This window comes from Pelodiscus sinensis, chromosome 14 (genome assembly GCF_049634645.1).
Source record: "Pelodiscus sinensis isolate JC-2024 chromosome 14, ASM4963464v1, whole genome shotgun sequence".
Lineage (NCBI taxonomy): Eukaryota > Metazoa > Chordata > Testudines > Trionychidae > Pelodiscus > Pelodiscus sinensis.
The window spans coordinates 37,041,008-37,067,175 of record NC_134724.1 but is presented as its reverse complement, the minus strand read 5'-3'; the positions used below and the strand labels follow the sequence as shown (position 1 = coordinate 37,067,175).

Sequence of the window (26,168 nt, the reverse complement as noted above, 5' to 3'; positions counted from 1 at the left end):
GCAGACCTCCCTTTGCTACTGCCTCGTGTATGGACCTCAGTGGGTCGGTCTGCCCAGATGCATTGTGGGTAACCCTTTCAGGCGGTAACCTGTGGGCACAGAGTGGGTCACTTCCCCTTGCAATGTAATTGCCCCCCCACTGCGCCCCCGACCTGCCCAGGCTGCATGGAAACGCTTTCCTGTGCGCACAGCTGGGTCTGTCCGGTCTCATTCTCCTCCCTCTCTCCCGGCCAGAGAGAAGTTTAGCACTTAATTCGCTGAGGCCCGCCAAGGCCGAACCCACCAGCAGGCTGCGAAGGCACCTGAGGCGGCAGCAGGACTCTGTGGATTCCGTGGACTCCTCGGTCTCTTCTCCGTCCTCGTCCTCCTCGTCCTGCTTACCTCACGTGCCCAGGAAGCGATTCCAAATGTACTCCAAGTCGCCCTTCTACCGAGCAGCGGCTCCGGGCGACTCGAGCGAGACGAGGCTGGGACTGGAGGGGTTGCCAGGGCCGATGCGGGGGCTGGATGACAGGCTCCAGTTCACCAGCAGAGGGACCTTCAGCCCTGAGAAGGGCAAACAGAAACTGAAGAATGTGAAAAACTCTCCCCAGAAAACCAAAGAGCTGCCGGAGGGGGCAGCTGGGGCAGGCCGGAAAAGGAACCCGGATGCTGACTGCGGCAGCGCCCAGCAGCTGGTGCTGTTTGGGAACAATGAGTTCATGGTGTGACCGGGGGCCTGAACTCTCCTCGTGGCTGCAGAGAAGCGAGAGCATCTCACCTTCGGTCTCGTTCCCCATCGCCGCCGCCACCACCATTGTAGAGTTGCTACCCGCTGCCACGCAAAGCGTTTAGTCACTAACTGCTCGGGCTCCCGGCCTTGCATTGCCAGCGCGGAAGGGAGCAGGGCCCCCCGGACGCAAGCCTGTTGGGGACCGTTTCAGCAGTGGCCTTAGCTGTTTTTAACCCTTTGGCACGCCAGCCCTGCCAGGTTTCTTAGACCGGGGACTCAGAAGAGAAGATCCGTTGGGGGAAGAGTTGCTGGTGCGCCCTGTTTACGTCCCATCAGCCCCTGGCTTTGGTCTGAGCAGAGGAAATGGGGAGAGGGAGAACCAAGCCGCCAGGTAACGCCAACGGGATCTTAGAGTTGGGGAGTTGTTCCATCCTGGCTCGCCCTTGCTGGTGAAAGCTGCAGACTTGGGGTGTGGGTGTTGGTGCTGGAGGAAGCGCCGGCACCTTACAAGGCACCCCGGCAGAATAGACGGAGCCCTTTGTCCTCAGCTGTTTCTAATGCACTCCGTGTTGTTGTCAGGTGATAATAAAAAGCTATCATTTCCATTCGAGCAATCGGAGCATGCCTCACCCCCCCCACACACGCCACGTAAACCCGCAAGGGAGAGAGGGATTTTATTTTTGTTGTTGAGATGTCAGGAAAACGAATGCCAGTGGGACTCCTGGTTAGTTCAAGCCAAATACTTGTGCCGAATTTTCCATAGCCATAAAGAAGCCCCCGATCGAGGCACAAAGCAGGGTTCCTAGAAAGCAAAGGAACCTGTTGAAATGTAACCCTCACCCTTGTCCAGCCACTTGCTTCTCTGCAGTGCTGCCTAGGTGCACACACTGACCAAGGGAAGTGCCGGAACCTCTCCGCCAAGCCACAAAACTCAGGCAGGCCACAAAGGCACAGCAAAGGCAAATGCCCGGAAAAGTGTTAAGGAAACCTTCCCAATCTGTTTTTAAAATGTGACCTACCCAATTTTCTTCCCTTTTCTCACATCGTCAGTATTAAAAGCAAAAAGAACAAAGAATCGAGGATGACTCTGTTAATGCTCTGGTTACTATCCGTACATGTTAATGGTTTTTATTCCCCTCCCCCAGCTGGAACGTTTTTGCCGGGGGGAAAAGGGAGAAGTGAGACGAGGTAGAATTAGCCCCTAAGAGTATTGCAAGGAAAGACGTGGCACCGTTTTTCCCCACCGTGCGGCAGCCCAGTGAATATGTGTGAGCTTAGAATGTGCGAGAGAGGCTGATGCGTGTGCACCGGGCCCTGTAACTATGGCGCCTTTGTGACAGCAAGCGTGTGACGACTGTCAGCTTCAAAGCTCTTGCTCAATCTCTTTGGGGCGAGCGGCGCGGAGTCGCTCTGTCCTTCCCATGCGACTTGCCGCCAGTGCAGATGCAGCTGTCAGGGTTTTTAAAGCAGTGTTGGAAATGAGTCGTGTAATTAGCAAGCGCAGGGGCAGTAAGCCACGTGGTGACTTGGAACATCAAGGGGCTGGCCCTCCATGTCAGTCTGCATCCATGGCCACAGAGCAGCAGACCTAGAGCATCACTCCGGGAAACGCTTCCCGAGGCCTGTTTGTTTCCCGAAGCCACCAGGGATCGGCTGCTCAGAGGAGCTGTTGATCAGAAGGGGCAGTTAGAATAAATGGCAGAATAAATGCTGGACTGGACCGGCCAGTTGACCTGCTAGTCCGTCCTGGGTCGTGTTCTGAAGCTAAATGTGGTTCTCATCTTGATCCTCCTAATCAAAAATCTAGAGCAGCAGTGTCAGCGCGGCAGGCCAGTTCGTGGCCCCGACCTGTCGGTCTCTCCCCAGAGTCACGGGAAGATCCTGGCATTTCAGACGTGAGTTGGGCAGTGGTTTTAGGATTTTACCTCCATAACGAGGAACGTGAAGCATCCTGCGTGCAGCTCCCAGGATCCCCGCCCCAGCCTCCCTTCCCGGACGGACCCACCTCTGCGCCTGACCTCACCAAGGCCCGCGTCCGTTCAGAAAGGCCCTTCCCGATCTTGCAGCTGTTGTGGCCAATGCACACGTGGTTTGGGGCTCTGGGGTGAGACAGGCTGTGGGAGGTTGCCTGTCGTAAGAGGTTTCACGATTCCTTCCTGCAGACTTCGTTGGCCGGGACGCGAGACTCGGGCTCACCCCTCGGCTGTGCTTCTTTCCCGAGATGCTTCCTTTCCTCTTTTTGCAGTGAAAAATATAATGTAGGCCGCTTTCCTAAGAGGGGTGATGTGGCGCCAAGCCAGAGACTTTTGGTTCCCGCTTTAGCCTCTGTGGGTTTCATCCCATCGCGCTCTTGAGTTCTGCTGATGCTAAGTTACTAGACTTCTGAGAACCCCAAGAACCCCAACAAGGTGGGCGGTGGTTATGAAGGTGGAAAGTAACTAAGGGAATTCAGCAGGGCACCACGCCCTTCAGAAGCCCTTGATAAGATTACACGCACACAACGCATAGGAAGTGGCTAGGATGTGCTGTACGTGCACTGATGCCGCACAGTGTAGCAAAGTGGGGCAGTTTTAAACGTGGCTACAGGCCAGCTGAGTACAGATCTGGCAGCTGGAACCGTGGTTAACCACACTGGTGGTGCATGAGCCAGGAGGGATTTCATCTTAGGGGTGGTTGGCTCTGTACAGCTCCTAGCGTAAAGGAGTAAAACTAAACTTGGCCAGTAGAGTCAGAGGAACCAGGATGCTCGCGGGAGCAGATCAGTTGAGGGAAGGACATGCCATTGTCACATCGCCTCTGTGGAATGAAACCACGGCTGCACTGCCCAGTCCAGGGATGCTCGGAAAAGTCGCTCTGTAAAGTGTTGTCTTAGCCGGTGCCTATGGGTCTTCCCATGATTTCCCTCTGAAATTTGCTGTGTTGAAAATTCCAAGCACAAGTTCTGAACTGCCAGCCCCGCAGACTCGCCTCCGTGAGCTCCTAACCCAGCTGTGTTCTCTCTGCCACTCGCTGTGAACCTCCCCGGAGAACGGGGTGTGTGAATGCTGCTGGCACCTTCCAGCTGAGCAGCTGGACCGGGGTCTGCCCAGCTGATGGGAGCACAGGGAAGGAGCCGCTGGGACACGGCTACTTTGGGGATCATCGGAGTGAGAAAAACCCCTAGTCTGATGGATGGAACCGTAGCCGCAGGACAGGGGCTCACTTCCCTGCTGGGGCTATTCCCGTTCCTTCTCCTGAAGGGTTTTCCACCCGTTGCCTTGCTGGTTCCTGCCATACTGAGCATCAGCAGAAGCAGCAGGTTGGGGGAGGGTAACGGGTTCCGGGTTGCTGCCCCTGCAGATTTAATATCACCAGCCAAGCAGGGCAGGTTGGGAACCCTGCGGCACACCCGCAGAAGCAGACAGACAGTACTGGAAAAGCATGCGGGGGCCCAGGGTGGATTTGTCTGCTCTGGTTAGCTGAAGAGAGGAACTGTCTCTCCCTTCCCCCGGGCCGTAGGTGCACGGGTGTTCCAGACGCACCTGCAGTTAAGCTGGTAAGCACCAAACAGCACGCAAATTCCCCTTGGAAATCAGAGGGGTATCGTGGCTCTCGACATGTCCCCTTCCCCCCGTGCTCGGAGCTTCTGACTCTTCAGCTACACGCCGGGTTTGCCCTCGTTTTCCTTTCTTCCGACCCCAGCGCGTCCATTGCCGCCAGCCCCCCCCCCAACTTCCCTTTCCGCTTGTCTTGGGGGGGGGGCAGTGAAATGGTTTTAGTGGGTCCAGACTACGTGTGGCCATTTCATTCTTATTCTGATCCCAGGTGCAGACTAGAGCAGTCCTTTGTTTCGTTCCCCGTCCGCGTTTCCACCTGCGGCTTCCCCACCGGTCCTGTCCCGCAGGAGGGAAGCGGTAGCTTCCGAGAGATGATACACGCCTTGTACCAAGTGAATGTACTTACCACTGGAAAGGAGGGGGGCTGCATATTATTATTATTATTATTTGTAATGGAAAATTTTAAAGTAATTTATAAGTATGCGGAGTGTAAATTTACAAAGCAAAGTCTGTATTGTAAAAGGATATATTATCCTGTGTCATACGCACGATACGTTTTACCTGTTTAGGGGAGACAGACAGACACATACAAGAGAATGAATTCTCTTGCCCATAGAGCCGGCTTGCGTGCCACTGAGCAGTCAGCTGGCACTTGGTAATTTCATGTCAGTAGGTTTTCTTTCATTTTTTTTAAATTAATGTTGTTTTTTCCTTCTGGAACAAGGCCGTCATCTGTATAAAGTGCAATTTGTGTAATATTTCATACATATAGACTGTGTGGCTGTACAAACACACCTTTATGAACAAATAGCCCCCAGCTTATTAAAGAGCAAACAACGAGAGCGGCTGACGTGGTTTGTGTGACTCGGACTCGTGGCTTTCCCGTGTTGGCGGGGTCAGGGGGCGGCCAACCCCAGCGCCTGGGTAAGACGGTTAAGACTCGACGGAGGAGCAGAAGCAGGGTGGGTCCAGCCTGCTTGCTTCTCCAGAACAGTCCTCGATCTGATGTGGTCCAGACGCATTCAGCAGCCATTCCGCAAGACAGCCCTGAGACGCGTCTGAGCTGCTGAGACCCGAGTTTCCATGCAGACTGAAAACGCGGGTGGCTACCGTCGATTCCAGTGGGGGCCCGGGAGATGCCGCTGTCAGAACGGGCCGTTCGCGCTCCCTGTCTGAAAGGGCGTCTCGGGGCTGGGACACCTGATCCCGGGGGGGAGAGGGGAGGAAACCCCATTCTTCCGGGTTTCCAGGCTCGCCTGCCTTCAGGGCGGTGGTTGAAATAGTCCCAGGGCTTATGTAACAGTCACCGGCACTGGACCAAGTTGTCCGAAGTCCAGACCCCCAAGGCTGGGAGGATGGGGGGAGACTCTCGTGTCGCCCTGACCTGACGTGGCATCCTGGGATGCTGCCTGGTGGGGGCCGTATCCGAGACCATGTGGATGGATTGTCGAGGATAGTCCAGCCCCGAGTCCCGCCCCATGCGACTCATCCGCGTGGGCACTAATGCTGCGAGGTTTCACCTCGGCAAGTCAGTGACTTTGGGGTGAGGGTGAAGGACTCTGGAGCATGGGTGGCCTCTTTGTCCCTTCCGGTTAAGGGTCAGGGCCAGGCAGAGACGGGTGCATCCTGGGGGTGCAGGCCTGGTTGCAAAAATGGTGTCGGCAGGAGGGTTTTGGCTTTCTGGGCCATGGGATGCTGTTCCAGGAAGGGCTGCTAAGCAGGGCTGGGCTGCTCCTCTCCGGGCAGGGTGGGAGCACGTTGGGCACAAATTGGCTAACCGAGCGAGCCAGGCTGTGAACGAGGTTGGAGCGGGACAGCTGACCAAAGCCCACGGTTAAGTGAAAAACATGGAGACTTGGGTGAAGGCTCAGAATTTGAGGGCAGAGGGGAGGAAGCATGGGCTGTTGTAGCAGGGATAAGGGAGAGATGAGACCAAACTGGGGAGGGAAATTAAATCCGCATCGGAGAGATCTGTGTGCTTCGTGCAGAAGCTGGGGGAAGAAGAAAGATCTCGTAATGTTGGAAGTAAACGGTGAGGTAATTGGCATCACAGGGACTTGGCAGGAGGATGGGCATGACTGGGATGTTGGTGTAGAAGGGAAGGCCGGCTAGGGAGAAAGGGAGGAGGTGGGGTTGCCTTGTTCAGCAAAATGTGTCCACTTGGACTGAGGGTAAGATGGACATAGCAGACAGACTTGCTGAAAGTCGCCAGTTAGGATCAGGTACAAACCAGGGGTGATATCCTGGGACAGGCCCGTTCCAGACACCTACCCAGGCAGAAGGTGGATGAGGCTTTTTTAAACCCCCTAACAAAATCATCCAACGCACGGGACTTGGTGGTGACGAGGGACTTGACCTGCTCAGGCATGTCGGGAAGATAACACAGCTGGGCGCAGATTGTCCAACAAGCTCTTGGAATGTGGTGGAGACTTTTTTTTTTTTTTTTTTTTTAAACTTCAGACAGTGGAGGAAGCTACTGGGAAGAGGCTGCTCTAGATTGGATTGTAACAAACAGGGAGGAGCTGGTTGGGAAGTTGAAAGGCAGCATGGGTGGAAGTGGCCATGAAACCATCGAGGTCGTGATTCTGAGGAATGGTAGGCAGGAGAGCCGCAAAGCAGAGGCAGTGGATTTCAGAAAGGCCGCCTTTCGCAAACTCAGGGAGCTGATAGGCAAGATCCCAGGGGAAGCAAGTCCACGAGGGAGGACAATTGGCAGTTTTTCAGAGAGACATTCTGAAGGGCATAAGAGCAAACTATCGGCTGCCATTATGGTCGTAACTTCGGGCACCGCCCCGGGCTGAGCACAGCAGAGAGGCTAACGGAGCCTTACCCGGCGCTGTGCTTGGCAAGAGGCAGCGATGCAGCCGGCCTGCGAGCGGGAGGGTGTTATCCAGGGCTGGACTGGCAGCTCCTCCGCCTAGCAGACAGGAGGCCCCGACTAAACGAAACGGTTCCCAAGAGCACTTTATTAGTGACCCCACGCCGGGCAGCAGCTGCCGGGCGAGAGGCCCTGGCTGGATGTGTCCTGGTACAAATACAAAGGAGCTGGAGTAGGCAAAAAAATAATTGTCCTGGCCCCCACATCTCCCGGCTGGGCAGCGATTCCAGCCTGAGCGCTGCCAGCCAAGCACCTGCTTAGGACAGAGGGTGTCGGCCTGGTGTCCAAAGGGAGGAGTTTATAGCCACTCCTATCGAGCCGCCTTGCTGTGGCCACCGATCCCGTCGCCGTTGTCCTGGCCACGCGAGGACGCTCCCACGGCTCTCCTGTGCGGCACTGCGGAACCCGGCTTCTACGTGACTGTCAGGACAGCCCTGCTCAGATGGCCTGCTGCTGCCGAAACACACCCTCCCCCCACCCGACAGCCTTCCTCCTTGACTGCACCCGGCTCTGCGGGTGGACGCCCCTCCCCGGGCTTTGACTTCGCCAGGGGCCATCGCAGCTGCAAGGAGGGTTTCAAACCCAACGGCCAGTCAAGGGAGGTTTCCACTTCCCTGCAAACAGCTGCGACACGCAGGTCCAAGGCAGCACTCCGCGCTCTGCCCTCACCGGGTGCTCCTCCCTAGATGGCTCCTGCGGTCATGCTCCATTGTTTCGAGACATCGGACCGCGCCCCCGTGTTAAGCGCCTCCGCCTGCCTTAAAGTCGGTGTCTGGGTCGCCTCTGAGCCTGGCACGTGGTGGGAAACCCCCAGGGGCAAAGTCCTCTACAAAACGCCTTGCCCCAAGGCTGCTCTGCGGGTGATCTAGTGAGCACCCAAGGCCAGTTCACGTCTTCCCCTTCCAATAGACAGTCGCCTTCTCCTTGGCCCTCCTAGGCCGCCATCGGGACCATGGCAGGGCACGTCTGGTGATTTCCAGAACCAAACCTTCCCCCTCTCCCAGCAAGCTCGACTGCGCTCCCTGCACGTGACATGGGTTCAGAGCCTGGACCTTTCAGTCGTGCATTTTTTTCACCAATTTTGCTGGCCTTCATGTCTCGCTTTGCACCTGCCTCCCCCGCTGGCTGGCATGAGCACAGGGGCCATCGGCAGCTCGTGTTCTTCACACGTGCAAGGTGAGTTTCGCCCGGGGAGGTACCGCGGGATTCTTGTGGAGGTGACATAAGCTGATACATTTGGATCCATTCTGGGTCTGAGCATCTGCTGTGTGAGCGGCCGGCGTGACGGGAGGTTGATGGGAAGCCGTTGCCAGTTGCTTGGGAACAGAGGTTAATGCCGGGCCGTGCTAGGCCAGGACTGGAAGATGCTTAGTTGACCGGCATGGCGCACTCTGCACTGACGGGGTCCCCACGCGCCTTTCACCGGCTCTTGGGCTCCGTGCGGTGCAAACCAGGGGCTGGTACTAAGCGTCCCTGCTGGTCCAGGAAACCCAGGACCCTGCTCACCAGGAGGCCAGTCAGTTTTTGAACATGTCGCAGAGCAGCTTCTCCATGGGCGTGTTCCCGATGGTTCTGCGGAAGAAGAGGAGCTCGATGCGGTCGGAGGAGATAAACCTCAGGGAGGGGAGGAGCAGGAGCAGTTTCCCGAACCTGGAGGAAAGCAGCGGGGTGTCAGTGTGGGCTGGGCGAGCTGTGAGCGGAGCCGGGATGGCACGTTTCCCGGGGCTCGGCCCGCAGCATGGTGCTGCCATCTGTGTAATGCCGGGGCCAGGTACAGGGGTGAGTTGGGGAAGAGCCCAAGCGAGGGGCCGTCTGGGCAGCAGGACGCTCAAATCCCTGCTTGTCGGCTCACCGTGGCGCTAGGACAGCGCCCATGGTGGGGAGGAGCCGGAGGGGGTTGGTGGAAGAGGCCAATTGGCTCAGAGAAGTCGCCAGACGTTTATCTTCCCCCCCTCCTGCTCGTTGGGGGTGTAAATAGCCTGGGGCGGTGGGAAGAGCCCAGGAGAAGGAGCAGCCCCGTGAAGAGGGCGGAGGGGGGCACAGGCAGGCGGAAGGCAGGCGGAGAAGCCCTCGACAGGAGGATGAGATGGAGGCAGGTCTAGAGCCCGGGATCCCTGGACCGGACGAGCAGGAATCCCCACAAAGCCGAGGTGCCGCTCCCCCAGCCCACCCAAGCTGCGCACACCCCAGGGCTCTAGCGTCCGGCCCTGCGGAAGGGCTGCTCCCGGAGCCAGGGCACAGCGCCGCTCTCCCAGCGCCACAAGGACCAGACGCTCGCCAAGGCCTTTGGCATCCTGGAGGTGAGGGGACAAGCGATTTCTAAAGGGCGTGTCCAAGGGGGCAGTTGCTGGACAGCTCGGAGGGGCGGGAAGGCGCATGAGCCAGGCAAGCGGGCAGGGAGCCAGCAGGGAAGGAGGCTGCGTCACCCAGGGCCCATCCGTGGCGGGAGGCCGGGTACCTGACAGGCTGGCTGGGGTAGTGCGTCCGGTTGTGCTGGTCCAGCATCACCTGCGACTGATCCTGCAAGTTCTCCACCTGCTCCGGATCCTTCAGGCCTCGCGTCTCTGTAGGGAGATCAGGGCTGTTCCGTGGGGCCGCGCCCAGACAGGCTCCCGGCCACAGCGGGCAGGCTGGGGCAATCGCACCCCGTATGACGCGTGGGCCAGCAGCCGCGGGGGGGGGGCACTGCTCCTTGAGATGTGCTTTTGAGATGCTTTGCGGGGCCTGCACTCCAGCCCCTTTTCCCTAGGACAGGTCCCCCCATCTCCCCAGCCTGCTGGCTGCTCCCCAGGGGCACAGCTTCACATGGGGGGGCTCGGCCACGCTGCCCCCTGGCCTGGGTGAGCAGCGACAGGTGAGCGCTGCCCAGCGGCGGGGCCTGGCTTGTTTTCAGCAGCCTCAGGCTCTCCCCTGGGGAGGTGCAGCTGGAAAGGCTGCTGACGGCATCCCTGCCGGGCACATCGTTCCCGTGGCACGAGGAGCCGAGCGTCCGTGGGGCTGGCCGGGGCTTGGGAGCGGCTGACGGTGCCAAAGCCGGGGGGGCTCCGCGGGTTGTCGGAAGCCAGATGCCAAACGGATGGGTTTCTGGCGAACGGCTCGGACCAGCCGCCCGCTCTGAACAGCCTCACCACGAGGCAAACTGAGGCAGACGCCTCAGGTGCCAGACTGGGGGCGGGGAGGGGCGCCACTAGAGTGTAGAAAATTGTGTCTGCTGCTGGTGCATGTGTATTCTCTCTGCGCTAGATGCACAGCGATGGGGGAGCGCTGTGCTGGAGGAAAGAGGGCACAAGAGACATCACAGGCAGGAGGCAGAAAAGCAGCATGGGGGGGGCATCCTTTGAGCTCCCCGCCTCAGGTGCCGAAATGTTGTGAGCCGGCCCTGAATGGCGGGAAGCCCAGGGCAGCGCTGCGGTGCAGGGCAAAAGGGTTACGCCCCGATCGCCGCCAGTCACAGCAGGGGGCAGCGGGAGGGTCCCGGCTCTGCCAGCCACAGGCAGCGAGGACGGGAGCCGCGCTCTGTCCAGGGAGATGGCTGGTGGCATTTTCTATCCCCCGACACGCAGCATGGGCTGGGGGGCACGGGCAAGCGCCGGGGGGGCTGTGGGGCAGGAGGGAGGATAGGGCAGGGTGGGACTGAGGGGCATTGGCAGAGATGTGTGGATGAGGCCCTGCCCCTCCAGCCGGGCTCACCTGGTTTGAAGAGCACGATGGCCTTCATACAGGCGAACTCCGCGGGGTCGATGGTCAGGGCCTTGAAGCGGGCGATGGTTTCCTGCAGGATGCGGACATCCCCACTGGCAGACACCAGCTTCCCGTGGGTGTGCGGGGAGAGCTCAGGCACGGAGAGCAGCGGGCAGCTCTCCAGAGGCATGGACCACTGGATGGCACAGAGGAGGAACAGCTCGCTCCAGGCTTCCTCCAGCAAAATCACCTGCCGGGCCAAGAGAAAGGAGCGTCTGAGCGATGGGATGGAGCATCTGTTTCTGTGTGGGTATTGGTGGGTGTAGGATGTATATGTGAGTGTGCAGGTGTCGGGATGCAGGTGTACAGTGTAGGTGGGGTACAGGTGTGGGGGTACAGGTGTACGGTGTGTGGGGGGGTACAGGTGTAGTAGTGTAGGTGTACGGTATGGTGTAGGTGGTGCACAGGTGTAGGGTGCATGAGAAAGTTAACAATGAGAGAGCTCAGCTGTGAACCGTGAGGGCAACTCCATCAGGCGTCTCCCTAACTTGGGGCAGCAAAGGGTGACGGGAAGCGGACGCAGCAAAGCGACAGACGGACAAACGGACAGGCCGCCTGTCCGAGCTCGAGGGATGTGTTCAGACTGTGCCAGGTAAGCAAGAAAAACGTGAGACTGGACCTTCAGGGCCCAAACGGGGCTGCCGGAAGCCAGGCCAACCACGGAGTGAGGGGCTGGGCTGCTCCGCCCGTCGCTTCCCCGGCCACGGAGCAGCAGCACCAACATGGCCGCCCCTTCCTCATCCTGCCCCCAGAGACGCCCTGGCCAGTGTGGGACCCTGAGGCAGCCCGAGGGGAGTCCCACCCCCGGCTGTGATGGGAGACGCCTCCTTCCCCACCGGGTGTCCCTGTCCCTCCCCTGCTGTTTCTTCTCTCCGCCTCGGCCCCGTCGCTCGGGTGTTTGTGCCCAGGCTTCCAGGCAATGGGATGGGACCTGAACAGCGTCCCCAGCCCCATGAACGTCCCCTGCCCCCATAACTGGCTTCTCCCCCCGCGAGGCCGGTTGTTGGATTCCGCCTCACCGACCACCAAGGGCGGGGGGCAGGGGCGCGGGGGGTCCAGCGGAAGGGGGGACTTGGGGCGTTCACGCGGAAGCCTCGCTGCGCCCTTGTCTGTCCCTGGTGCCCTCCTGCGCTGTCCCCAGGAAGGGGCGGCGAAGGGCCCGGCCGGGGGCTTGCGGGGCAGGCCTGTCTGTACGAACCGGCCTGGCGGGAGGCGCATGGTGCCTGGGTTCTGCCAGCGCTTCGGCCTCCTCCCCACTGAATTAATGGTGCGAATTCTAGCCCCCGTGCGGCTGCCACTTCCCCCTCGGGCCTGTGCTCCCGGGCGGGCGGTGGGACGGGGCTCGGGAAGGGGCCTGTCTGGAGCCCCCAACGGCCGCTGGCCGCAGCCCAGTCAGTCCGGCCGGGCTCCCGCCTCACCTGGTCGCGGAAGGGCAGGTTGGAGAAGACCGGCAGGTTCTTGGCCCACTTCACGGCCATGAAGAGGAGGCGGGCGGAGGTTTCGTAGACGCTCTCCGGGCTGGCGGGGGGGTAGGGGGACGCCTGGGGCTGCCCCGGGCTCCGCTCGGGCTCGCTGCCCGTCACGTCGATGTTCTCGTCGGCTGGCGGGAGGAGAACGGCAGGGTCACCGGCAGCCACAGGACCTGCCCCAGTGCTTCAGGGACGAGCCAGGGCAGGTCCGAGTCTCGGCGCTTGCAGGCAGCCCGAAATCGAGGCTGGAGCCCGGGCCAGGAGGGGGGCTGAGCAGCCAGTCGAGCGCGCACCCCCCCCATGTGGGGGAAGGAGGCCCCACCCTGCTGCCCTGGGGGGAGGACACCCCGGCCTCCCAAGGGTGGGGGAGCCAAGCAGAAGGGCTCAGGCTCTGGCCCAGACGCGGAGCTGGTGCCTCTGGTGCCCCGTGCTGGGCAGCAGCTCGCCCCACTCAGCTGGGTCGGGCCCAGATCCTGCTGCAGCCTCCCCCCCCCCGGGCCCAGTGACCCACCGTCCTCCGGCTCCAGCTTGGCACAGGTCTCGGCCGTCATCAGGCTGGCCATGAAGCGGTGGTTGCTGGGCGGCGTGGGCACCCGGAGCCCCAGGCTGCCCGGCCCGGCGGCGGCAGGGCCCCGGAGGCTCGGCGGGGCGGGACAGGGCGGCGGCGGGGCCTCCCGCGTGGTGGCCAGGTGGGCGGGCGCCAGGTCGCTGTCCCGCGGGATGCTGTCGAGTCGCACCTGTGCCGTGCTGCGGGGCTGGCGCTCGTTCTGCACCGCTGGGGAGGCAGAGCAGGGGGGCTAGGGGCTGGGGGTCCGAGCGCTGCCCCCAGCCTCCCTGCTGGGCAGCCGGGCTGTGAGACGGGCGCTGCCCCCGCCCTTCCTGTGAGCGGCAGGTGGCCACCGCCCTCCCGCCCGTTCACCCGGAGCCTGGCACCCCAGCACCATTGTCCCCCTGCAGCCGGGCCCCTCGTCCTGTCGCCCGGCTGAGCTGTGGCCAGCAGCCGCTGTCGCCCTGGGCTCCCTCTGCCCAGCCCCACAGGGTGAGTGCTCAGTGCTGCCCAGACAGCCCCAGGCCCCTGCCCCGAGGCTTCCCCAGTGGCAGGGCTGCAGGTGGGCCCCCCGGCCCTGCCCTCACCGTCTTTGTTCATGCCAGCTTGCAGGCACTTCTTCAGGCGGCAGGCCTGGCACTGGTTCCTGTGGGCCTTGTCCACGGGGCACATGCCCGTCCCAGCCTGGCACCTGCAGGGCGGATGAGCACAGGCCCCGCCCCGTCAGCCTGGGGGAGGGGGAGTCTCCCCTGCCCTGCCTGGGTGCTGCATCTGCCCCCTGACTCCCTGACCAGCCAGGCCTGGGCCCTGCCACCCTGGGGTCAAACCCATGGCCAGGAAGTGCAGCATGAGCTGCCCGGGATCCCGCCCCCAATGCCCAGCCCCTGAGCCTCTGGTGCCCCCCGTGAAAGAGCCCTACAGTGTCCGGTCTGCCCCTGCTGCCCCGTCCAACAGCCCCAGAGTGCCCCCCCACTGCCCCAGCCCCCCAGTGCTAATGGGCCCCCGGCCCCTACCCCCAGTCCAACAGCCCCAGACTGCCCACCCCCCCAGTGCCCACCCCACTCCCCCAGCCCCCCAGTGCTAATGGGTCCCTGGCCCCTACCCCCAGTCCAACAGCCCCAGTGTGCCCAGCCCCCCAGTGCCCACCCCAGTCCGAGTGCTAATGGGCCCCCCAGCCCTACCCCACTCTCACAGCCCCCAGTGCTAATGGACCCCCAGCCCCTACCCCCATCCCCAGTCCAACAGCCCCAGAGTTCCCAGTGCCCACCCCACTCCCACAGCCCCCCCCGTGCTAATGGGCCCCCAAGCTCCCCAGTACAACAGTCTTCCCAGTGCCAATGGGCCCCCCCACCCCACTCCCACAGCCCCCCTGTGCTAACGGGCCCCCCAGCCCAGCAGTGCCCAGCCCCACAGCTGCCCCACAGTGCCCACCCCAGCCCTACAAGGCTCGCCGCCCCCGGCCCCCCCTCACCGGTAAATGAGCTTCCTCCTCACGCTCCTCTTGAAGAAGCCACTGCAGCCATTGCAGGCGTAGATGCCGTAGTGCTTCCCGCTGCTGCTGTCCCCGCACACCCGGCACGTCAGCACCGGGCTCAGGGCTTTGCCGGGGGCCGGGCTGAGCCCTGCAGGGCGAGAGCAGGAAGTCACGGCCGGGGAGTGACCCTGGCCCCCCAAGGCTCAGCTGTCGGGGAGGGCCCGCCCAGTGCCCCCCACTAGTGGGACCCGGGGGGTGAGGGGAGGGCAGCCCGGTGTGACCGAGCATCTGTGGCAGCAAACCTCCCTCCGGGCAGGGAGCCCTAGAGCCGCGGCTCCGGGTGTCCCCTCCTCGGCGCGATGGCACGGAAGGGAGGGGGCCCAAGCGCAGCCAAAGGCTCGGCGAGCCCCTGGCACTGTCAGAAACAGCGATCAGGACCAGCCCCACGGCCTAACAGCACAGGAACACGGGGCCCGCAGCAGCCCGGGGCGAAGGGGGTGGATCTAGTACCCATCAAAGCAGCTGCCCTTTAAGCAGTGCGCCGTTAGCCGGCGGAACTCCCTGCCACTAGATAGTGGGGCGTCTTGCAGGGCTCTGCCGAGCTGTGTGTGGATGCGGGTAACATGCGGAAATGTTCCTGGCCATTTGTTTGGCCCCGAGTTCCCTTTGTTGAGCTGGATTTGGGCGGCGGCCTTGTCCGCGCACGTTTGACTGGGCTACAGCAGCTTCCTAAAGTGAAAATCTTCACAGGCCCAGCGCTCTCGGACACACGACTGAAATTTCCCCGGCAGGCCATGCTGCTCTAACCATCAGACCCCACTCCGCTCCTCTCCTCTCCCCGCCCCGACCTGGGCCTGGACCCGGAAGTCTGGCTCCCAGCCCCCTGCTCTAACCACTAGCACCCTGCCTGCTGGGGCGAGTGGCAGGGCCTCGCTGCTGGCTGTGGCCAGCCAGCCCGCTCGGGGCCGTGAGGGCCCGTCTGATGCCACGGCGCACCCCCCGGCTGGGACACGTAGCGGGGTCTGGTCCCGTGGCAAGTGGAGCCTGGAGCACCTGGTACAGGGGCTGGGGGCCAAAGCAGCACCCAGCATGCCAGGCTTGGGGCAGACAGCACAGATGGGGGGAGGGGAGCAGCACCTCGGGGTGCCCCCTGGCGTCCTCCAGTTCTGCTCCCATGGGTGGTCAGAGTCCGTGAGTAGCACCCCAGGCACCCTGCAGGGCTCAGTGCTGCCCCCTCCTCTTTCCCACCTGCCCCCAGTCAATGTCCGCGCACTGTGTTCAGAGCCCATTGCAACTGAGTAACCTGCTGGGGTGGGTGGGGAAACTGAGGCACCGCCAAGGGCCCACGTTCTGCACGAGCCTGCCCCGGGAGTATTGGAGACGAGGGGGGGGGGTCTCTCCTCCCCCGCTGTGGGGAGTCAGCCTGGGGGGCACAAGGGGGGGGCCTGAGGCACCATGAAGAGGAACAGATTCCTCTGGGCAGCGACCCCTTTGGTCACGAGCCCGTGGCAGCGTAACCGTGGTAACCCTCCTGCCCGTGGCCCGGCAAACCAAACCGCCCTGGGCGCTCGGCGTTCAAACGCTCCCCCGCACTGCTGCAGGGCAGGGGCGCAGCCCGGCGGCCCGCCCGCTCGGGAGCCATTGGGCCAGAGGCAGGCCGCCGGCGGGGGCCATGGCCCTGACTCCGCAGCTAACTCCGGGGAGTGCTCCCTGGGTCTGGAGGCTTGCGCCAAGCCCTGGCTCCCGGGGCAGGGGCTTCTGTGCCAGGCTCCACTTGCACGTCTTTACCCGCCCGGCGCGCGCCAGCCCTACAGGCTCCTCCAACACGACCCGGAAAAAGGACCCGACTTGATGATTTTCAAGCCAGGAACCGTGCGGCTGGCAGCCTGGCTCTGGTCCTCTGCCTCCCGGCAGTTGCCCCTTCGCCCCATGACGTGGCAGCGCCCTCTCGCACTGCTTGGCGAGGAGCCAGCCCCTTGCTCCGACGCGCGTTCACCTCCCGCCCTCGCTAACGAGCCCAGAGCTCGCCCGTCCGCCAGCGAGCTCAGCAGGTTCTCTGCCGAGTTCCAGTCCCCGCGTCGCTGCCGCGTCTGGGCACCCAGGTGCCAATCCACGCCCGCCCTCGTGGCCGTGGCTGCGTCCCATGGCAGCGCCGGTCCCGGAGAGAGCCCGGTGGCTGAGGATCGCCCCTTACCTGCCTGGCTGTCCTCCAGCCCCGCGCTGGCGAGGGACTCGGCGGGGGAGGTGGACATGCTTTTGGCTGGAGCGCCGGGTGCTGATGGATGAGTGCAGGGCCCTCGGCCTTCTCCCTCTGCCTCTCCTCAGCTGGGGGGGACCCTTGGTCCCCACAGAGTCCCCAGTCCTGGTTCGGCTGCCCCAGTGGTCAGCACGAGGTGTCCGGAGCACGGGGAGGAGCTGGCTTCCCAGCCCCCAAATGGTGGTGCGGCACGGGCAGAGAGCACATGGGCAGCGCTGGCCTCGGAGCCGCTTCGCGGGCTGGCTGGGGTGCCGGGTGTCCAGCCTCTGGCTCTGCGGGCTGGTGGCGGGGGTGTTTATGTGCCGCGGGCGCCGAGCCGGGAAGATTAGTTCTTAGCGCTGTGTAAGCAGATGCCTGCTTGTCATCCTCTTAATCTTTAGTGCCGCGGCGACGGCGGATCAATCAGCCACGCGATGAAGAATTAAAAAGGTGCCGGGACCCGGCAGGGATGGAACCAGCTCCCTGTAACCCGATCCCAGTGACATCAAACCCGCTGGGCCAACGGGCCCCGTCACCCAGCCCCGCGCTCCGGTCCCCGCGGAGGGCGGTTCCGGCTCGCTGGTTCAGCCACCGCGCTGGGTGGCAGGGACGCGCCTGGGCTCCCGCTCCGTGCCGGACATTCGATCTCTAGTCCCTGCCCCGGCTGCCAGCAGGCCCAGCGCCCGCCGGGGGGCTGTGGAAAGGGGGTGTCAGCCCTCACCCGAGGGCACCGGCTCCTCCGGATTTCAGGAGGCGGATTTCTGGGGCAGGTCAATGAGCTGGTTCCCCGTGCCAGCTGGGAGAGCTGCCCCTGCTTGGCGGGAAGGGGGGTAATTACAGGGGCCGCTGTTCACAGGGGCTCGGGGCAAGCTGGGAGCGAGGGAGGCTCCGCACCGCGCTTCAGGGGCCTGGGCCAGAGCGCAGCAGGGCCTCTGCTCCCCAGGGGTGGGGGAGCTGAAATCTGGAGCTGGGGTGCAGGTTCAGCCCCAGGCAGGGAGGGGGGAGTCTGCAGCTGGAGCGAGGCCCCGAGCACGCCAGGCCCCACTGCTGGAGGCTGCCCTGCTTGGGGAATGGGGCACTGATCTGGGAGCAGGCGCAGCCGGCGCCATGCCAGGGCTGGCTCCACAGCTTCCCCATGTGACGAGCCTCCGGCCCGCAGGGGCGTCTGCCTTCCCCCGGGGCAGCGGGGGGCACGTGCAGCCAGTGCCACCGGGGGACGGGCCTCGACTCCATGAATCCCCCAACGTGGCAGCCTGGTCCCGTCTGCCCAGCAGCCCCTTGCCTGCTTGCTGCTCGGTGCCTTGCTTGCTTCTCGGCGCCGCGGGGCCAGGGCATCTCGGGATGGAGCTGGGAAGGGGGGTGAGAGAACATGGAGGGAGCCATGAGCCTCTAGCAGGTCCCTGTATTTGCATCTGTCTCCCCGACCCCATGTCCTCACAACTCATGAGCCAGGCCAGAGCGTCACCCGATGGCACAAAAGGAGAGACCCTGGGCTGTTCCCATGGACTGTCTGGACTTCCAGCTGGGAGGGTCGCTTCCTGCTTTTCTCTGCAACCAGGAACCGAACAACGTTAGATCAATTCCTATGTGTCTTCCTGGAGCAGGTTTCCCTGGAAGCCGGGCGCTTGTGCAGCTGCCCAGGAGGGATTCCAGTGCCCCCGGCTGACAGCAGAGCTCTCATAGGTAGGCTTTTTGGTTCGGGTGGTGGTGCACATTCACCCCTGCCTCGGTGCACATCAATTTATTCCACACATGGAAAAAGTTAGAGGGGACCTTGCTTCTGAGCCACAGCCCACCCCTTACCCGCTGGGCCATGTTGCCACTTACACAGCATGTTTGAAACCCAAGTGGGAACACATGCAAACTGATGGAAAATGGGAAACCGTTCTCGAGACAGAGTCCAGAGCAAACCGCGAGTGGTTCACAGGGAGCAGCCCCCTGCCATCTCCCCTTCCAGCGCACTCTGCCTGGAGCCTTGGTCTGCTACTCAGCCAGCCAGAGTAACGCCTGGTACCCAGTGTATACCGGGCTGCCTGTGTTAGCCCCTAAATTACGGTAATTACTGGGCACGCTTGCAGGCTCTCTGCAATCCCGCTGCATTAATCCAGTTACTCCGTTGAAGTAACGAGGGGGGGGAGATGATAAAACAGGCTGAATGGAGCCTGCTTGTTGAACAAAAACAATTAGCCCCCGACTCACTCAATCCCTAGGCGTCATCAGAGGCCATATGGTTGGGGGGGGGCTTCTTCAGCCATTAGTAACAATGTCACCCCAGCCTGATCCCCCTCCCAGAACCTGCCACCTTGTTCTCCCCAGGCGGGAGCCCTATCTACTAGGCCACGCAGGAACCCACCCCTCTACCTTACCGTGGGTAGGCCCTTTATCCCGCCTGCCCCAGCGCCGCCCGTCCCGACCCAACCCGACCCCAGGACTTGAACCCACGACCCTGTCCTCCCCAGGCAGGAGCCCTATCCTCTAGGAGTGGAGCTGGCTGGCCACTGGTGACTTTCTCCCTCCTGCCCTCTGTGGCTGAGAGCGTGCCCTGGGCCAGGTCTCCAGCTTAACACTCCACTGTGCGGACGGGCCTCCCTTGGGAGGAGCCGTCTCAGCTCACGTGAGGCAAAAATTGTCCTGGGAAAGCCTTTTTTCATCCCCAAACCCCAATTTACAGCTTTGGTCCCAGCCAACGCCACCCCACTCCGTTCCGGGGAGCAGTTTGGGCCTGTCCAAAACGAAACATTTTCACTTCTTGTGCCTGATCCGCCCCAGCTGGGCTCTGCCGTCCAGTTTAATAACATGGTGTCATGTTACTGGATTTTGAGGGGAGCAGCCAGATCACTGCTGCACCCATTGGGGGGGGGGGAGGTTGCCCCAAAAGTTGGTACAAAGGGGGCCATGCAAGGTGTCAAATGAAAGCTTATCTTATACTGATTGTATATACGCTATTCATGTGATTGCATAATGTCTGTGTGTGACATTATAAGCATGTACTTTGTGTGATACCGAATGTTTCTCTGTATGTGGTTGAGCAATGGGCAAAGCAGCTCAGCCTATGGACATGCTAATGAGCAAGTCTCTATGGAACTATAGGCCAAGGACACACCTCAAGAATGGGGACTGATACCTAAGGGCTACCAGCAGGGGAGACAGGGATAGGCCACGGGCCAGGTGACCTGCTGCAGCCAAGAAGAGACCAAGAAGGAGGTATAAAGATGCCATGTGGCAGCCTCCATAGAATCATAGAACCATAGAGCTGGAAGAGACCTCAGAAGGTCATCAAGTCCAGCCCCCTGCTCTAGGCAGGACCAATCCCAACTAAATCAACCCGGCCAGGGCTGTGTCAAGCCGAGACATTTGGTCTGCAGATCTGCTCCTGACCCCAGATGCGGCCTCGCAGGGGATCACGAGCCGGGAAGAACCGTGGACCCATCCTGGCATAGGATGTGCACCAAGGACTTTTAAGCCACATCTCTGCTAGAGCCTGCATCGAGAACTCCATCGGGAGATTGGATGCATGTAATGTAGGATACTTTAACAGCCTCACTCTCAGGCTTTCCTTTCTCTTAGAATCTAAAATCTAAAGGTTTATTACTAAAGGATTAGCTCAGCGTGATCTTGTGGGTAAGATCCAGAGGGTAGGTTGACCTGGGATCTATGGCTGGTTTCTTGGAACCAGACAGAACTTGTAGGGGGTAGGTGAGATTGGGTCCTAAAACTCCTCACCTGTGGGCAGGCCCGGGGCTGTTTGGGGCACGGAGAGTGCTGGAGTGTCAGAGGGGTTTTGCTCGTGAGGCTTCTGGCTGGCCAGGCAGGCAGCTGAAGTGCTCATTGTGGCTGGTTTGTGGCGTATTTGGGAAGGTCTCCAGTCTGGGGGCTGTAAAGAGCCCCGAGTTTGAGTAATTCGCCCTGAGCGGACGCCCTCAGCGGTGCCCAGACCCGGCCCGGTCCATCACACACGGCACCAAGTTTGGTTTCACCCTCCAGATATTCTTAGCCAACTTTTGCCCCAATTTGTGGACCGCTTCCTCCCAGCTGTGGAGGGGGGCAGCTGGCCCGGTTGCAGCCCAGGCCGTTCCTGATGCATGGCTACATGGGGGCCATCAGCATACGGCCACTCCCAAAGGACCCAAAATCACGAGTCAGATTCACGAGACTGGCCTACGTAGAAGATGCCGGCCTGGTTTTTGGTCTGACAGCCCTGCCTCAAAGTGTTCACGGTCTAGTGCGAAGCCTTTGCACGGTCTAGTGCGAAGCCTTTGCACGGTCTAGTGCGAAGCTGAGTTTGTGACGTGGGTGCTGGAACTGAGATGGAGCATACTCGCCTCAGGTGCAGGCCACTGCAGAGCCATTAATGGGGTCCGCTTTCACCCTGTTGCACTGGGCCGGGCTCAAACAGGTGCCCTCCTTGCGAAATGCTCTGCTGCTGCGTAGCACTCACCTGGGCTGCCCACCCCACGAGGCACGGACGAGTCGTGCCATGTGAGATTTTTCAGCCAAAGCCTTTTTTTCCAGCAAAAAACACCGCGTCAGCAGCCCCAGAGAGATGGTGAATTTGTGTCACTTTTGCTCAGTTGTTTGGGTGGAAAACAAACCCTGTGACCAAAAACAAAAAACTGCCAAAAGTTGACTATTTTTGACTCTGTGTTTCAGATCATGTTGATTTTTAAAATAAGCCAAAACATTTTTAAAGGGCTTGAAATTGAAACCTTTTTTGGGGGAGGGGGAAATGAACGTTTCCTTCGATCAGAAAGGGGTCTTTTCCAATCGCTGATATTATATTTTGTTAACATTTTGGTTGGAGCTGACCCAAAAGGATTTTTTATTTTAGATTCCAGAATTAACTGAAAAAACCCGTATTCACCTGTAATAGAGGGGTTCTGGGGCACTACTAAGAGGGTAAAATCGGGGCAGACTGCTTAGAGACGGGGCCGCTCCCAGCCCAGGACTGGGGGTCCTCTGCTAGAAGGCACCAAACCAGGCACAAAGCACATCTGTGCGCCACATTGGCCAGCGAGAAGGCAACAAGCAAGCCCTTTGGACTCTGGCTTTCCTGTGCCAGCACCACCCCTTAGATGGATGAGAGGGGATGAAAACCAATCTCAGCAAATCCAAACAGGTTCGCCCAGTCCCAAAGACTCAGCCACAGGCCCAGGGCAACTTACACCTGAGATCTTACCCAAAGAACCCGCGGGGCCAGTTGGTTAGACTCTGCCATCTCCAGGGTTATTAATGGGAGGCAAGAAGGGGAGGGTGGGAGTTAAAATGACACAGGCCAGTTGCAAGGTTCATGCTGATGGCTTGCGGGATAACAAGTGTCCCGAGTACACCCGCCGGTAGGCTGGGTCTTCAGTCCTCTCGGCCGTCAGTCCCCAGCCACGATGCTCCTGACGTGCTGCGCTGGAGGAGCCCCCAGGGCCCGCTGTGTCGCCTGGCCCATGTGGAGAGACTCCCATGGGCGTGACAGTCGGTCCCAGCTGGAGTTAGTCACATAAGCAAGTGACCTGACCCAGTCCAGTTTAGGCAGCAGCCATCCCTTACATGCCCAGCCAGGCTCACCAGACGTGGATTGGCGCCTGTTCGGGCCCGTTGTCCATCAAGTGCTGCTTGACGAGGACCCTTCCCCACGGGCCCCACTGTCTCCAAAAGCGACCTGTGAAACACAAGCGCTGAGGCGGTGGTACCTGCCTAGGAACAGGCGGACGGACGGGGTCACTGAAGTCCGAGCTTTCGACAGGCTTCCCGATTGGCCCACTCGGTGCAAGACTCGGTGCAGACCCGTGACGGGGGGCAGCAGTGATAGGGACGTTGGCCCAGTCACGCCACCCAGCGCTGCTAACGAGCCAGCTTTCAGACTGCGGCTGCCTTCTGCAAAAGCCCCTTTCTTCTCGCGAGTCCCGGCCTCCCGGCAGCCTGTGAGAGCAGGTTCCCGCTGTGCAGGGAGAGAAAGCCAAGGCACCTGCCCCTTCCCTCCCGCTCGGTCTCAGACGCCTGCGCGGGCGGCCGCACCCCCCTCTGAAAGGGGCGGTTTTGGCTCCCCGCGTGCGAACGGCCGAGGTGCACGGCAGCGGAGGGCGGCGTGGCGCCCAAAGGCGCTCTGCGGGCACCGATCCTCCCGGCACTGCCCAGCCTCTGGCAAACAGGCTAGTGGAAAGGGGAGGCGGGGAGGGGCCGCTGGATCCTTGTTCTGTTTGCTCCCTCTGGGGCACCTGGCCTGGGCCAGTGGTGGCCGCCAGACCCCTGGGCTGACCCAGCCTGGCCCTTGTGCTCTCTGTCACCGCCACAGCCACTTCTCTGGATCTGATGGGTCCCCGGGGGTGCCTGGTTTCCTGTCTCGGTGCCCCCCTCCCGGCCGGGCCAAGGGCTCGTTGGTCGGAGGGCGGGCTGGGAACGCTTCCGCATGGCTGAGCTGCTCTCCCCGGAGCCTGGCTGGCTGCCTGGGCTGTCCCGTAACGGCATGGCGGGGGGGGGGGGCTTGGCCAGGCCCGGGACACGGGGGGTCCCTTCCTGGCTGTGTGAGCCTGGGCATGGCGCTAGCGCTCTGGGCCTGTCTGTGACGCCTTCATCTGGCATGCTGCTCGCACGGGGACCCCGGGGGGGCTTTGCGTTCCCTGCCTGCGTGCACAGCCCAGCCCCGTGGGGCACCGATCCCACAAGCTGCCGTACGACGCTTGGGGTGCCCCACGCTGGCAGGGCCAGGGCACTTCAAGGGGACACCCGGGGCTGCGGGGCACGGCGCGCCGGCTCCTGCTGCTCCCTCCGGGAGGGAAGCCGAGAGCTGGAGCCTGTCGCTGCGGGGACAGCCGGGGCTGAGTGCCAGGCCCAGACCCCACCACGGAGCCAGCAGGCGGCCTTGGCTCTTTGAGTCTGCAGGAGCTAGTGAGGATGGGTTCAGCGCTGGTTATTTCCAAGCTTGGGGAGATTGTGTGTGTGTGTGTGTACGTGCCCAAGGCTGTGTGCATGTGGGGGGGGCAGTGCATGTGCGTGCCTGGGGTGGAGTGTGGGTACATGGATGTGTGTCTGTGTGCGTGTGTGGGGGGGGGTACACAAGTGTATGTGCGCGTGCACGTATGTGCATTCCCAGGGATGTAGAGGGAGTACACAGGCGTGTGCATGCCCAGGGATGGGGGGTACACGGGCATGTGTCTCTGTGCGTGCATGTGCCTGGAGGTTGTGGGGGGAGGTACACAGACATGTATGTGTGTGCGTGCTAGGGGAGTAGGTGGGCATGTCTCTGTGTGTGTGCATGTGCTGGGGATTGTGAGGGGGAAGGAGGTACACAGGTGTGTGCCTGCCCAGGGGTGGGGTATATGTGGGTGTGTGTCTCTGTGCGCATATGTGTGTGCATGCCCGGGGATTGTGGGGGGAGGGGTGGTACACAAGCATGTGCGTGCCCAGTGGGGGGGGGGTACATGGGCATGTGTGTCTGTGCATGTGTGCCTGGGGTGTGCGTGTGAGGAGGTACACAGGCGTGTGTGCGCCCAGGGGTGGGGTGTATGCAGATGTGTGTTTCTGTGTGTATGTGTGTGTGCCCAGCGGTGGGGGGTACATGGGCATATGTGTCTGTGCGTGCCAGGGGGTTGTGTGTGAGGAGGTATACAGACGTGTGCGTGCCCAGCAGTGGGGGTACATGGGCGTGTGTGTCTGTGCGTGCCGGGGGGTTGTGTGTGAGGAGGTATACAGATGTGTGCGTGCCCAGTGGTGGGGGGTACACGGGCATGTGTGTCTGTGCATGCTGGGGGATTGTGTGTGAGGAGGTATACAGACATGTGCGTGCCCAGTGGTGGGGGGTACGCAGGCGTGTCTCTGTGCGTGCATCCATGTGCAGAGCTGATTAATTTTCTTGGCAGCGATTAGCGGCTGCGATTACAGACCTGTGGGGCATGTGCATGTGAGTCTGATTTTTCTCTCGGCTCCCCCTCCCCACGGTCCCCTACAGGCGCCCGCAGCCCGTTCTTGGAGCCCACATTAGCAGGACACGACACTCCATGACCTCTTCGGAGGGCTGGGGGTCCGCAGGCTGATCCCACGGGGGTGTCCATGGGAGGGCCTCCTCCTGGCTCTGCTGACCCACGTGGCACAGTGCGGAGGCACCGGGAGTCCAGGGGACCCTACGCCCCGATTCTCCAGCTCTCTAGCCACTGCCTCCGTCTCTGCCTGGCCCATGGCCGGCTAGTCCTCCTCTTCTCCCAGGGTGGGCTGCTCCAAGAAAGCCCCCCCCCCCGAGAGCCAGGAGAGACGTAGTCCGGGATCAGGGCCTGTGAGCGCGTAAGCCCTTCGCTAAGGAGGTTAAGGAAGGGGAATGAAAAGTGGTAATTAAAGAGCAAGACCTCCCCCCCCCCAAAGCAATTAATGATGAGCCCTTTCAGGAGGGAGAGGGGAAGCTAATAACTTCTGTGCACGAGATTAATTCCCTCCTCCTGCCCTGTCTCTCAGTCATATGCACACCTCCCCTCAGTCACACACACCCTGAGCCATATACACAGCCACTCAGTCACTCAGTCGTATACTCACCTCCTCTGTCCCACACACACCCTGAGCCATATACACACCCGTTCAGTCACTCACAGTCGTATACTCACCTCCTCTCAGTCACACACACCCTGAGCCATATACACACCCGCTCAGTCACTCAGTCCTATACTCACCTCCTCTGTCCCACACACACCCTGAGCCATATACACAGCCGCTCAGTCACTCAGTCGTATACTCACCTCCTCTGTCCCACACACACCCTGAGCCATATACACACCCGTTCAGTCACTCAGTCGTATACTCACCTCCTCTCAGTCACACACACCCTGAGCCATATACACACCCGCTCAGTCACTCAGTCCTATACTCACCTCCTCTGTCCCACACACACCCTGAGCCATATACACAGCCGCTCAGTCACTCAGTCGTATACTCACCTCCTCTGTCCCACACACACCCTGAGCCATATACACACCCGTTCAGTCACTCACAGTCGTATACTCACCTCCTCTGTCCCACACACACCCTGAGCCATATACACACCCGCATAGTCACTCTCAGTTGTATACTCATCTCCTCTGTCCCACACCCCCCGAGCCATATACACACCCACATAGTCACTCTCACAATCATATACTCACCTCCTCACAGTCCCACACACACTGAGCCATTCTCACACCCCCTCAGTCACGCTCACACACAATCCTATATACACCATCTCAAACAGTCATACACCTACCCCGAGCCATATACACACCCGTTCATTCACACTCACCTACACAGTTGCATACACACCACCTCATTCACACACACACACTAAGGCAACTGAAGGGGTTTTCCAGGATACCAGAGGTATCCAGAGGTATCCCAGAAAAACTTTGCCGCATCCAGGGATCGCGTTTGCTCTTCTGCTTTTTTTTTTGCGAAAGAGCAAGCGCGCTCCTTTGGGGAGCCCTGTGCACCTCGCTCCACGAGGGATACGGGCTCCTCTGAAAGGGGAGGCTTTTGCACCATTTGGCCACATCTAGACAGGGCTAAATGGTGGAAAACCCTCTTCAGGAAAAACAGTCAGAAAAAGCCACCACATTCTGGAGTGCACTTTG

The 26,168-nt window shown here is 61.1% G+C and overlaps 2 protein-coding genes across 13 annotated transcripts in view; one reads left to right on the top strand and one right to left on the bottom strand.

Moving 5' to 3' along the window:
- Nucleotides 1-5,088, top strand: part of MYO9A (myosin IXA) — a 307,802-nt gene extending 302,714 nt beyond the window's left edge. For all 12 annotated transcript variants that reach the window (XM_075897522.1, XM_075897517.1, XM_075897519.1 and 9 more), the window contains one exon: nt 235-5,088. In XM_075897522.1, coding sequence (XP_075753637.1) covers nt 235-710 — 476 coding nt within the window. In that variant the 3' untranslated portion in view covers nt 711-5,088. The remainder of the gene's footprint in view (nt 1-234) is intronic.
- A 3,269-nt stretch (nt 5,089-8,357) lies between these two features.
- NR2E3 (nuclear receptor subfamily 2 group E member 3) lies at nt 8,358-16,653 on the bottom strand. Its single transcript, XM_075897527.1, has 8 exons — nt 16,552-16,653; nt 14,355-14,505; nt 13,471-13,574; nt 12,848-13,111; nt 12,286-12,467; nt 10,817-11,057; nt 9,585-9,690; nt 8,358-8,776 (listed from the first exon to the last, which is right to left on the bottom strand). The coding sequence occupies exons 1-8, from the start codon at nt 16,607-16,609 to the stop codon at nt 8,644-8,646; spliced, it is 1,239 nt and encodes a 412-aa protein (XP_075753642.1). The 5' UTR covers nt 16,610-16,653; the 3' UTR covers nt 8,358-8,643.
- Between the last annotated feature and the right edge of the window lie 9,515 nt (nt 16,654-26,168).